The sequence below is a fragment of the Rhagoletis zephyria genome, unplaced genomic scaffold (genome assembly GCF_001687245.7).
Source record: "Rhagoletis zephyria isolate East Lansing unplaced genomic scaffold, Rhagoletis_zephyria_1.1 Rzeph_scaffold_01399, whole genome shotgun sequence".
In the NCBI taxonomy this organism is placed as follows: Eukaryota; Metazoa; Arthropoda; class Insecta; order Diptera; family Tephritidae; genus Rhagoletis; species Rhagoletis zephyria.
The window spans coordinates 17413-32109 of NW_016158483.1; the positions used below are offsets into that span (position 1 = coordinate 17413).

The window sequence follows — 14697 nt, forward strand, 5'->3', positions numbered from 1 at the left end:
AATTCCTCAAAACTTTGTCTTTTAGCCTTTTTCACTTCGAATCGAAATTTAGCATTTCATTTTTTGAAATTAATCAGATTAGGAAGTATTGCGTTACTTTTAAATAATTGCCAAGCTGTCATTTTCTCCTTTCTTAATTTTGCAAGGTTTTCATTCCACCAAGGAACACTAAACGTTTTTTTATTTTTCGATTGGGGAATGTGTAGATTAGCTGCAATTCTTATGGCTTTAGTAAACGAAGCTGCATCACTATTACTTCTTGAACTAGGTTGCATTGGACGTTGTTGTAAATTTATTTTGACCTTAATGGGGAAGTGATCGCTATGATGCAAATCCTCAAAAACTGTCCATGAGGCGATGGGGAAAAGGCAAAGTGAGCAACAAAAAATATCAATATGTGAAAAGCTATTATGTGAAGAAAAATGTGTTGGTCTACCATCATTTAAAATGCATAAACCAGACTGGACAATAGCGCTCTCAACAATATCTCCGCGGTTGTTGTTTCTAACAGAGCCCCACATCGTGTTCCAGCTATTGAAGTCACCAAGAACAACTATAGGAGTGTTAAAAGCCAAGAAAATATTAATTAGATCCTGATGATAAAAGGTTTGGGAGGGTGGAATGTACACTGAAATGATTGTAAATGTAACGTTTAGATTAATTTCGATAGCAACTACTTGTAACGGCGTATTAATGATACACAATTTGTGTGGAATATTCTTTTTAATAAGAACTCCCACTCCTTGCTTTGCGTAGTTATTTAGTGGAGTGGGGTGGAATAGGTATAGAATTCGATTGGCAATGTGTCTCTTGTAGAGATATAAAATTCGGCGTATACTCATTTATAACGAGCTGAAGATCACAGAGATTGTTAAGGTAACCTCTTATGTTCTACTGGAGAATTTTAAGATCCATATTGTTTCGAGAAAAGCTCAATTTTCGTACGTCTCCGTACGAAAAAGACAGAAAAAAAAACATAAGAATTAGCACCACATAATTGAATTAGGTGAAATATAGTAAAATTTAGACGTTCAGCTAGAGAGGTTTTCCTTTGCTTTTTGAGTGAAAATTTGTAGCTACGGACTGGATTATGAAGTATAGATTGTGACTTAACATTGACTGTGAAACATATATTGCATTTTAACATGGCTATGTTAAGTGCGTTTTTGCCGTTTTTGCTTAGTTTAAGTTTTAGTTGCAAATTACCATTGAAAATTATCTTAAATGTTAGTTCGAGTGTGTAATGAGTAATTTTGTTCTTATTTTCTGTTAATCTTACATTGGGTGCATTTTTTACTCTAAAAGTCATAGTAAGTGTGTAATTGTTTGATTTGATATTTGATTTAATGCTTAACATAGAGTTATCATTACGCATTAACATAAATGTGCCAAATGTTCTGTCTTCCCTGCAGGGAAGCTTAGCTTATACCTAACTTTAGTCTGTTTACGCGAACACTAGTGCTGACTATTAACTGTGTATTTTGTTCGAAAAAAGCTAACTACATTTGTGGGGCGATGGCCGCAAAAAAGTCAGACCTGGATACCTCTGCATTACATGTCAACTAACTTGTAACTAACTACTTTTGGACATAAAATATCAATAAGAAAAACAAAATATTTTTTTGTTTTTTTACTTTTTTATTTACTTATTTATTTACTTTATTTTATTACATTTCATATTTGTTTACATATTCTGCTCTGGGTGGCCCCATATTCGAACACCGTCAGACATAACTTCAAAATGATAGTATAAAATTTCGATCTTCCTTTTATTTGTCCTGAATATGAAAAAGAATCTGCGAAGTTCAGAAAAAAAGTGTATTGAAAGTAATTTTTGTATGAGGATATTTAATAGAAACTTGTAAAGAAAACCAACTCCCGATTGCGTCTGCATGACTCCTGCACGACTTTACAATTCACTTTAAGTTGGTTTTGTCATAGCTAATTAAAAGTGAGGTATTAATCGAAATCTCGCCAAAAAGCTAACTATAAGTTGGTTAGTTTTAACAATTGATAATTTTTCACTGCAGGGTTGTTTTCTCATGTTATTGACATAGAGTACCAAACTGTTATTGCATGTTAGCATAATTATGGAAAGTATGTTGGTTTAGTTGTGTCTCCTAGTTCTTTTTCTTTTACGTGTGCTATTTGTGTTGTTGTGATATATACTATTATTGGTACACATTACTGTTGAGAATATTAAGTAAATATAAAAGAGAGCTTATACAAATAAAGTTATTGTTGGTTTTTAAAACTTAATATCTAACGCCATGGCATCAGATGAGTCCGATGCATCCATGTTATGTTCCAATATGTTGTCTTTTGTTATTTTAGCGTTCTCTGTTGAGGTTAACTTCCTTTTAATTTGTTGTTTTGCTCTTTTTGAGATTTTCCTTGGAAGTATTGTAACACCTTTTATTTTTTTTGTTGAGATAAGTTGATTTGAGTTGGAGTAGCTGGCATCGTCTCTTTGATCAACACTTACAGTTGGAGAGGATGATACAGGTTCGGTTGGGAAGTCGGAGTAGTCGATGATTTCTCTTTGAGTAGAATTATTTAATGTTATGTTGAATGTAGAATCTCTTTCAGGAATTGAAGATGTGAAGTTAACGGTATTGGAATCTACAATTGAAGAATATGCAAGACCAATGTTGGGATTACGTTGCTTGTATGTTGATATCGCTTTCTTCCTGTCCATTTTTTCTAGGACGAATTCGGTAAGGGGAGGGGGTGTGGGCCCCACAAATCCCCCCTAAACGAAAGAGGATTGACGCCGCTTTATGAAAAGTCACCCCCTCCCAACCCCTCCCACAGACCTCTGGGGAGCTGTTTGAAAGTAGGGGAATTTTAGATTTTTTGCGAGGAAAAAAACAAAGTTAAACTTGCGTCCGAAGAAGGGGGGCTGAACACCTTTTGCAGAGGATTATAACCCTTACTACGTAGAATTCTCCTTTCTGTTACTGTTCTGTTTACTGGGTGTTTTATAAAAATATTTTGTATATAAAAATGTATATACAAATTTATAACAAAAATTTGCAACAAATACCATATTTCCAACCGACATTGTTGTTAAATTAGTGCACAGATTTAGTTAGTTTAGGTTTTAAATTAGAAAAACTATAAGAGCTACACACAGGCTTATTTCTCCTCACCACCACAATCATGTTATCACCTAGATACGAAATTGGCGATACAGTGCGTGGCATCGAATTAGCCCCACGTAAATAAAAATACGAATCAAAACGTTAATATCATGCAAGTTATCGAGATGTTCGTCGCATAACTTCATAGCTACCCAAATCAAAAAAATAAGATAAAAATCAATACATAAATAATCACCTATGTATGTACAACTCGCCTCCTAATCAATAATAAAAAAACATATATTTATATATATATATATACAGATGCATATACATACTACAAAAATTCGGAGCGGAAACTCGGCCTTCCCGCCCGATCACATCAGGGGATTGGAAACTTGGGCTTTCCGACCCAGGTTAATATACGCAAACACGGCAAAGTGGATCGGAATCTCGGCCTTTTCGACCACCTTCAAAAAAATTAAAAGCGCTATGGAGCGGAAACTAGGCCTTTCCGCCCGTAGTCTATACATCCACGATCAATTTTATCAAATACGGCATCGAGGTAGACTGGAGACTCGGCCTCGCCAGCTATCGACTGCCTTAAATTATTCCAACTATGTGCAAAGAAATGTTTAACCACGTCCTTTCGTACTAACCTGCTTTTTCCAGGAAGCCGAATACAGCTTATATGTATTTTTTAAATTTATTTGTTAATGTAGGTGTGTTGGCTGAATGGCTCGACAGATGTTGCTTATAGCAAGGGGGCCGGCATGTTTAGGCCACTAGCCTAAACCAAATTCTGAAAGGGTGAACCACCCTAATGTTCATGNCACAAAAATACATTTAAGGCGCAGCGAAGCACGCCGGGTAATTGCTAGTATGAACATATAAATAAGTGCATTATTTTTCCCGCCAATTAGTATAACGAATTAGCCAANTCGCCAGCTATCGACTGCCTTAAATTATTCCAACTATGTGCAAAGAAATGTTTAACCACGTCCTTTCGTACTAACCTGCTTTTTCCAGGAAGCCGAATACAGCTTATATGTATTTTTTAAATTTATTTGTTAATGTAGGTGTGTTGGCNTAATTACCTTCGAAAATATATTAACTCAAAAAAAAAAATAAACAATGCTTCATAGATCGATTTCTTTTAAATCTAACTTCATAAAGTTCTTTAAAAATATTTTGTAAATGAGGCCATAAGAGCTTAGGGGGAGAGTTACAACACAAAAATACATTTAAGGCGCAGCGAAGCACGCCGGGTAATTGCTAGTATGAACATATAAATAAGTGCATTATTTTTCCCGCCAATTAGTATAACGAATTAGCCAATTGAGGGTTCGGCTCAATCCGTCAACAAACAGCGCGGTCATTCCAGTTTTCACTTTATCAAGCACGGACGCCTTTCAGCCACCACCCTTCATCACACACTAAAGGTAATATTGTAAAATAGTCTCCTAAACTAACAACTTTCAATAAACACCAAGTACGTAATTATTAATTTTAATCTCCATCTGTGTCGTTTTCTTGCATTCTTTTCATTAAAACATGGATGCTCTTCTGGAGTTGCGAGCCGCATAAGCGTCAGTGTTTCCATGAGTCAATCACATTTAATTTAAGATTTTCGATTCCACGTATCTTGGATGTAGTCGTTTGGACAGTAAGTAACTATTTTGTCTGAAGATATATTAGTGAGCGAATTCGGTAAGGGCTTTATGGAATCTCATTACTTATGTATGTATGTAGCAGAACTGTGCTGCGATCGAAAACAATAAATTGCGCTAACCAAAGTATCTGAACAAAAAAAAATACAATAAGACGACCCAATCTGGAAAATTTACAGATGCATTTCATTTCGGTGACAAGTATTGGAGTTTAGTTTACTATTTCATACAATCGAAATGATTGTAGCAAGTTGTTGAATGGTCATTGGACTGGGTTGCGAAAATAAGTTTTAATTATAAAGGGTGACAACTAAAGTTTAACTCACATATTTCGCTAGTAGATTGAAGATGAAGGTTCTCTTGGTGTTCTTACACCCTTCTCGAGAAAAGAATTTCGTTGCACGTAGGAGTGTAGAAGCAGTGGACTTCATATAATTTTGCGGGCTTTGGTAGTGGAATATTTTAGGTTTTGGAGAAGTGGAATTGGTCATTTGTAGTAGGGTCTTGTAACTTGTTAACTTTAAAGTTGGACTTATTCTGAAGTGTAACTTCAGTTCCTCCCCCGCCTAAAGAATTGAAAAATAAGATTCGCCGTGGTTTCTTGGGAGGTCTCTTTTTTAGGTCACCTTCTCTGGACATGAACCGCTTATTTAATGAGACAGCATTATAGAAAGATGCACATTTGGAGGTTGGGGACATCGGTTCTGTCTGGCCAGTTAATATCCAGCCGAAGACCGTTTCTTGGGCTAGTAATGTCCCGTTCTTTCTAATGCCACCTAATATTAACTGGGCATAAATGTCGCCGCCCAGGATAAGATCAACTTGTTAATTTTTGAAGAAGTTTCTGTCCGCTAGTAGTAGGTCAGGAAACGCTTCCCTAGTCTTAGCATTTACTTCGCAAGTCGGTAAGTTTCCGGTGAGTTGCGGTAGAACTAGGACTTGTGTATTTATCTTGATTGACGGGTCAATGGGTGACCGTAGTTGAACGACGCACGATTCTTTTACTTGTGCAGAAACACTGTTGTTAATGCCTGATACCTGGGCACGTATTCTCTTTGAAGGCAGGTTAATTTTTCGTTAAAGGTTTTCTGTAATGAAGGAGGCTTCTGAGCCGGAGTCTATTAGAGCGCGGGCTGAAAAGTTAGTGTTATGGAAAAATATATTAACACTCGCTGTTCCTAATAAAACCCCTTTTCTCGTGTTAGCGAAACAATATTGAACGTTATGTACTGTATTTGTAGAGTCGCGTATTGCTTGTGCTTGGGCGGAAGATGACGCGATGTCGTCTGTGGGATGCGAATTGTTAGCTGGAAAGGTTGCTTTTGGCGGAATTGCCTGGGTGTGGAGGATAGTGTGGTGCCGCAGGTGACACATTCTACAATTGAATGAGCTTCTGCACCTTGACACCTTATGTCCGGAGGATAGACAGTTCAGGCAAACATTGTTATTCGTTAGGAAGTTGATTCTGTCAGCTGGTGCTAGGTTGAGAAATTCTTGGCAACTTGATAGCTTGTGCTCGTTGCTCTTACAGAAATAGCAAATTGCTTTGGGTACGCTACCATGGAATGATTGTAATCTTTTTTGATGAGCTTCATTGGTATGCCTACTATTGTGCGGCCCTGCAATGGAGTTAGGTTTACTGCCTCTAATATCTGAAACGGTTTCTAGAGTTTGAAACCGTTGTGAAAGAAATTTATCCATGTCCTCCCACTTGGATATTTCAGTTTTGCTTTCAATACTTTGCTCCCACAACGCTAATGTAGTTTCTGGTAACTTCGTTGAGCAGAGATATGTAATGATTGCATCCCAGTTTGATGTGTCAATCTGTTGACACTGTAATGTCGAGATGCAGTTATTAATATCTCGCTGCAATTGTTTGATGGAGCTACCGCACTCGCTATGTACCGCCTGTAGGTTGAAAAGAATCTTTAATTGGGCATTTACGAGGATACGAATCAAAACGTTAATATCATGCAAGTTATCGAGATGTTCGTCGCATAACTTCATAGCTACCCAAATCAAAAAAATAAGATAAAAATCAATACATAAATAATCACCTATGTATGTACAACTCGCCTCCTAATCAATAATAAAAAAAAACATATATTTATATATATATATACAGATGGATGTACGTACTACAAAAATTCGGAGCGGAAACTCGGCCTTTCCGCCCGATCACATCAGGGGATTGGATTAATTGGGCATTTACGAGGATACGTTTATTTTCGTATCTATCACTAAAATTTTTCCAGGCAGTTTGAAAGCCGTCGTTAGTCAATGGGCATTTACTCACTATCTCTCTGGCCTCCTCCTCTGTTTTTTGGTATAGGTGGAACAATTTTCCACAGGAGTGAGGCGCTTGTTGAGTATGTAGATGACCGTAAGCATATCTCGGAACGTAGGCCATGTGAGATAGTCGCCTTTGAATACGTCCGTATCACACGGCGGTAGTTGAATATTATGGGCGGACATATCCTCTACATCGCTGTCACCCTTGACTAACTTTGCATGGAGTTCTGCCATGTTTGACATGCAGCGCAAGTATATAGCATAAGAACTTTTATATTTAGGCTTTACAGTGGAGATTCCAGTAGCGTCCAACTTCTCGGAATTAACCAACTCCTCATACGCTGTTTTTACCTTCCTCCACATAGCTTTAAGTTCCTCTTGCTGAATAGCAAGGGTGTACTTAGTGTGATCAGCTTGGGCCGTGTCATTGTAGTCGGCCTCAAACTCTGTCACAGCGTCTACCAAGCGAATAAATTTATCCGTGCTTTATGGGATAGTTGTGTTAAAACTAAGAGAGGCTACGATAATTACAACCGTTCCTAAAGTTCTAAGCAAAGCCGAGAAAAAACCCACCACAATCAAAGAGATTTTAACACCAAAATATTAAATGCAGGCGTATTAGGATTATTTATTTATTATTGTTTGTATGTGCGTGTGTATGTATGATTCACTTATTTATGTATGTATGTATTTGCAGAAGATGGTCGCCCCCCAACTCAAACCAAGTACAATGGAAAAATATGTTAGTAAATTTTTGATCCAAGTAATATTACAGCGCGAATAGTGATCTTGTGGATGCAGAACTGGAATTCCAGGAGTGAAAGTGAAATCCTTGTTTAGGTGCAATCACAATATAGCGATAGTAAATGAGGTTAAAATTTCTCGAAACTTAAACAAGTGTTTTGGTGTGATGAGTTGGCAATTTAAACTATCTGCAAAAGGTAAAAATCTGTGCTTTGCAAATGTAAAAGATTTTTGAAATACGAAATTTTATAGAAAATATGTATGTGTGCCGACATTTAAGTCAATGATTACACCAACAACCTGTAGTGGGTGTTCTGTTAATAGTGACCGTGCACTTGTTTATTTGAACAAGAAAGGATATTCAGTTATTGCACTGAATCCACAAAATCACTCCCGGTTGTTTTTTTTTTCTTGTATTGCGCGGAATATTGGCTATGAGCACTTTATCAAAGATTGACGTAAATGGTGTATGTGCAAAAAAAGTGCAGAAATGTTAACCACGTACCTTTGAAAATTCTTTTTACGACCAATGTGTGGTTATGTGCCCAGTTATGTATGTGAATGCGGAGCGCTATTGTGTATTTGAGAAGCTCCCGCAAGTATGGTTATGGTGCTCCAGCTGTGTTTTTATGGCGTTTTGTGGAAAGTGCTTTAGTTGCTGTTGCAAAGTGAGCTCAATTCCGTAAATGTTTTATAGTGGACTGTATTATAGTATGCTGGCTTGTGAATTTCCTGGCGAAGATGGACCATGGAAACACTGACGCTTATGTGGCTCGCAACTCCAGCAGAGCATCCATGTTTTAATGAAAAGAATGCAAGAAAACGACACAGATGGAGATTAAAATTAATAATTACGTGCTAGGTGTTTATTGAAAGCGTTTAGTTTAGGAGACTATTTTACAATATAACCTTTGGTGTGTGATGAAGGGTGGTGGCTGAAAGGCGTCCGTGCTTGATAAAGTGAAAACTGGAATGACCGCGCTGTTTGTTGACGGATTGAGCCGAACCCTCAAACAGCGAGCTGTTTTGAGGGGAAATTTGGCTAATTCGTTATACTAATTGGCGGGAAAAATAATGCAATTATTTATATGTTCATATTCGTATGTATGTACATATCGGTGTGTATGCACATGAACATTAGGGTGGTTCACCCTTTCAAAATTTGGTTTAGGCTAGTGGCCTAAACAGCTTGTATATTATTTTCTCTTAAAAATACTGGACAGCATTTATCAAGAGAACTGTGATTTTTGTCATTGACTTGTTGGTATGAACAATTTACGCATTGCTTAGGTAAGGAGCATGTGGTGTTGGAATCCAAAATTGTATGCGAGCAAGTAGAGCAGTGAGGGCATATTTTCTCATTATTACACATTTTTGTGATATGACCATAGCGGAAGCATTGATAACATCTTAGCTGTGAGGGTATGTATGGTCGAATTCTGACCCTTTCATATTCTATAAAAAGTTCCTCTGGCAGGTTTGGAGTTGCAAAAGTGATGATCATAAGCCCAGTTTCGACCAAAGAATCATTAACTTTTTTAAGTATTTTTTTGACGCTTACTACTTTCTGATTGCTAAGTTCTTCGACTATTAAATTCTCTTCTATACCTCTAAGATCATTGGAATAGATAACACCTTTGGAAAAATTGAGAGTTTTATGTTCCGTTATTTCGGTTTTTATTGATCGTGAGAGAGAGGTGCGAGTAACCAATTTGCGCGCTTGGCTAACATTTTTGGTTTTAATTAAAATGCACCCATTCCTCAGTTTTTTAAAACAATTCCACTTCTCCAGTGCATACGCAGTCAATCACTTTTTTGATTAAAAACGGAGACACAGATTTTAATGTTTCTTCATTATGAACTCTTGCCATTAGTAAATATTTTGGGCCTTCTGAGTCATAATTAAGTTTTTTACTCTGTATACTCTTGGTTGTTTTTAGTTTTGTTGTTTGAAGAATAAAAGAGAAATGAAGCGAATTAGGAACACTTAATAACGCTGCGAAATGCTGGACCGGTTCAAGAACACACGTCCGCGTCGATCGAAGGTTCACAACAGAATCTTGGAAGCGGAATAGAACAGATGCAAACTGGGAAAATTACAAATCAGCCAGAAATATGGCCACTAGGGTGATAAGAACGGAAAAATTAATTTTTTTTAAGTCAAAACTTAATCCTGAACTTCCACCTAAGACTTTATGGTGCAATCTTAAAAGCTTGCGTGTGTATGGCAAAGAGGAACCAAATTGTAACCTTGGCGCAAATTACCTTAATAATGACTTTATTAAAAGTCCGGTGTATGATGCAAGTCTTAATTTTGTGCCTTGTGGCTCTGCATGTTATTCAAGGAAACCCTTTGATTTCTCAGCTGTTACTGACGGAGATGTAAAGCGAAGTATTTTTAGGATTAAGTCCAATGCAATTGGTGTAGACGGAATTCCGATCAAATTTATTAAAATAATACTACCACTTGCTTTAAGTGCTATTACACATGTCTTAAATCATTGTATAACGACGTCTTGTTTCCCTGATTTGTGGAAAGTTGCCTCAGTAAAGCCCGTCCCAAAAAATAAATTTCCTAACTCTTCTAGTGACTTCAGGCCGATAAGTATATTACCTGTCCTGTCTTTGAAAGCATATTAGCTGAACAATTTAATTCTCATGTAATTCGAAGTAATTTACTTTCGTCTTACCAGTCGGGTTTTAGAGCTAAGCATAGTTGTTCAACTGCGCTATTAAAAATACTTGAAGACATTCGTATTCCCTATGACAAAAGTCAATTAACGCTGCTCTATCCAATTGACTTCTCCAAAGCATTTGACTCGGTTGACCACACTTTGCTATGTTTTGAACTAAAAGAATATTTTGGCTTCAGTAATAGTGCTTTATCGATAATGAAACGTTATCTGGCTGGCAGATCTCAATATGTAAGCACTGGACATGAAGTATCGGAGTCAATGGATATAAGTGTTGGTGTTCAACAGGGTTCCATTCTTGGACCCTTGCTATTTAGTCTTTTTATTAATGATGTGTTTCTTGTGTGTAAATTTGTAAGTGTGCAGNTGCCGCTATTGGATGATGTTTTGCTCGATCTCCGAGAAAGATTGCCGAAAGAGACATTAAAAAATTTTTGATTTGAGCTTATTACTTCCATCTAAAATTGAAATACGCTATATGAAAAAATAGTGCTTTCGACGTAACATCGCTTAAAAAACGATAAGAATTTTTCTCAGAAAAATACGCTATCAATTTGGAAGGAGAGTAGAGAAGAACTCTGTGGTAGGTAAGGTTTATTGTGTTTTGCGCAATCTGCAAAGTTTACGCCCGTTAACATTAGAAGAAAACTTGCCGTGCAGCTAATCTTACCAATTATAACCTATTCTGAATTAGTTTATAATAAGTTAGACTCACGTTCTGCTCACAAAATTGATGTTGTCTTCAATCACGTTACGCGCTACGTTTATGGTTTGCGTAGATATGATCACATCTCTGCTTGGAGAACTCGGCTGTTAGGCTGTAACATAGTTGACTACCTAAAAGCTAGAAGCTGGATATTCTTATATTGTCTGATATCAACAAAGACACCTACTTATACAATAAACTTGTTTTTTGCAAATCTGCGCGCTAGTGTAATTTGGTTGTGCCAGACTTTAATTAGTTGCGTTCGATAACAAAATTAGCCAACACCAGCCAACAATCAAAATCAAGAGAGTAAGCGAAAATTCTCTCCCAAAGAGATGAAAAAGCAGGAAATTAGCCATTACTTGCAAAAACCGGAAGAAGAAGACACACCAGCTGACTTTGTTTATGTTTTACTTGTAAACAAACTGAAATTCATGTTGCCTCCATAGAAGAAAAAAGGAAAGTGAACGTTCAGTGTTCGCCAGGAACATTTCTAGCAGTAAAAACTAGTTGGCGGTATCATAAAGTCACATAGCAGGCAGCCAAAAAGCATATAAATACCAAAACTCGGAAAATTCAATTTAGTTTGTTTACAGAAATTGCAACCATATGTTTTGTGATCATATGTTTTCGTGTTGGATAATTTTTGCTGACTAAAATTTTGCCAGTACAAAATGAACGCTTCTCTTGCATCAAAATGAACGCTTGCTCTCTCAATTTTTGTGTGTTGGATAATTTTTTGTCGTTATCGAACGCCATCTAGTAAAAATTTGGAAAAACTATTACAAATTTTTGACTTGTCGAACGCACCTATTATGTGAGTTCAACAAGGCTGTTCTTCGTCAATGCCATACATATTTGGAACTCCATTCCGGCTGCTACGAAGAACATTATGAACCAAAGCAACTACAGACAAGTTATTTATAATTATTTTTCTCAAAATTAGGTTTAAACTGGCCATCTAAATTAATGTTTTAATCATCATCTGTAATTTATTTCATTAATTCTATTTATATCGCTTATCTTTCTTTTTTTAACTTATTTTTCCTTAAAAGATTATTAAATACATTTTATATAAATGCACCAAGTAATATGACTTAAATTTAGTCTCAAATTTTGTATTTTTTTTTTAGTCTCCTTTAATATTTGTATGTTGTGCTATAAAAGATTTTATATCTTATTGTACTAATTACTTTTTAATAAATGAAATGAAATTGACTTGATGGGCCATTTAACAAATTTAGCATATTAAGGGCCGTAAACGTATCTATTTTAAACTATAAATCGTTAATAGATAAGTTAACAGCCCTAACACTTTTACAGTATGTATGTATAAAAACGTAAGGAACATACAATACATATATTTATATTAGACTGTCCCAAAAAACCAACATTGTTTCCCCCTCATTTCATTGGTGTTATCTTAAAAAATATCCAAATAAAATTTTATGCAATTCTAACCACGGCAACCCGTGCCGACTTGCGGTCAAAGTTATCAGAATAAGCTTGTTGCAGTTCGCGTGTTTTGTTAATTTACTCCTTTTACTTCTTTATTAGACGGTATTACTATACTCCCTACAGCATAAGGACATAATATTTAGTAAATCTGCGTTTTTGGTTTTTTACCTGGTAGTCAGGACTTTTTCCAAAGGACCATAAATTATAATATATTTCCAAAAGTTTAAACAAAATATGGAGATATGGTTATCAAATGAAAGAAGAATTCGAAACAAGATTAACTATAACTTTTGTTTTCAATTATCCTTCTGGAACATGTTAAAAATATCCTTTAAAAAGATTATCCTTCAAGATTTTTAATTTTGAATGAGTTTTGAAGAATCTTAGTTTAATTTAAATCTTACTAAAGGATAAAAATTTCAAAGGATATTTTTCAAATTTTCTGATTAATACTGCCACATTCACAATCAACCCGAGAGGACATGTCAAACACTAAACCACTTTATTTTGTTTATTCAATATTATGAAATGCATTTTTTGAAAGTAGGGAAAGAATTTGTTAAAAAAGTTGAATTTAAAAATTTAATTAAAAAATGGTCTAAATGTGCAAATTATCAGGACATGCACAACTTATTCGACTAAAAACATATAGTTTTTCAGCCTTGTAATACACCCCTTCAAATCCACTATGCTTTCTCCATTAATTAATTTTTTCGATGTCCTTGGGAGAAATCCTGCCGTACATATGTATCTTTTCTAGTAGGAAAAAAATTTTTTGTATCTCCTGAAAACGTGTATTCTGAACTTTTTTTAATTTGGTGCGAGAGGGCGTATGATGAATACAAAATTATTAAATTCAACTTTTCTACTACATTCTTTTTCCTTAAAAAAATGCCTTACAAAATATTAAATAAACCAAATCATATGCTTTCTTATTTTATATGTCCCTTCAGGCTGTTCAATTGTTGTAAATCAGTACGATATGAAAATTATATTTAGTTAAATTTTTTTTATGTCATACGGAAGTACAACCATTATATCAACCCGAGAGGACATGTCAAAGACTAAAACGATTTATTTTGATTATTTAATATTATGAAAGGTATTTTTTTAAATGAGGAAACAACTTTGTAATACAAGTTCAATTTAATAATTTAATGTTCATCATACGCCCTGTCACACCTATTAAAAAATGTTCTACAATTGCAATCCTTCAGGACATACACAAATTATTCGACTGGAAAACATATCGTTTTGCTGCCTTGTAATACACCGTTAAAAAGCCGCTATACTTTTCGATTAATTAATTTTTTCGATGTCCTTGAGAGAAATCCTGTCGTCCTATTAAAAATTTAAAAATGCAGATTTACTAGAAATGCGTTCAAATATGGGACACATTTCCAAAGGGCAAAAAAAGTATGTGGTAGCTAAATCTAGCCACCAAAGGGATAAAACGGCAACACTGATCAGTGATCACCAACTACATACGTATGTATGTATATTAGGCCGGGTCGATTTGTGGGGAGGCAAAAAAATCGCCCATTGCTCTGTGAAAATCATATTCTAGGGGTCAAAATAAGAAACTTTGCCGAAGGAACCATACCTGTAAAACGAATTCTGATGTCCCCCAATTTGGGTCGAACTTTTGGGTAGGGGCAAATTTTGAAAAATCCCACTTTGACTAATTTAGAGTGCTCCAATCGAGTCCAAATGTATGACCGACCCCCACTAACTTTGGAGGCCCGANGCAAATTTTGAAAAATCCCACTTTGACCCATTTAGAGTGCTCCAATCGAGTCCAAATGTATGACCGACCCCCACTAACTTTGGAGGCCCGACCCACCCATGCCAGTGGCACACCTCCTGGAACCCCCGTGGGGGTTCACCATACAAGCATTTCAAAAAATCGCCGGTTTTGCACTTTACATGAAAAAATCAGCGAAATGCCTATGTTTTTTCTTTTTGGAGTTTATTTTTCTCTTTAGAAATTTATTTAGTCAGAACATATGTAAATGAAAAAATGAATTTAACTTAGTAATAGAAAAGAAATT

At 35.8% G+C, this 14697-nt stretch overlaps 1 protein-coding gene across 1 annotated transcript in view; it reads right to left on the minus strand.

Moving 5' to 3' along the window:
- Positions 1-442: 442 nt before the first annotated feature.
- LOC108363863 (uncharacterized) overlaps positions 443-14697 on the minus strand; it is a 15507-nt gene continuing 1252 nt past the window's right edge. The window contains exon 2 of the mRNA XM_017617375.1: positions 443-553. Within this exon, the coding sequence (XP_017472864.1) occupies positions 443-553 (111 nt within the window). The remainder of the gene's footprint in view (positions 554-14697) is intronic.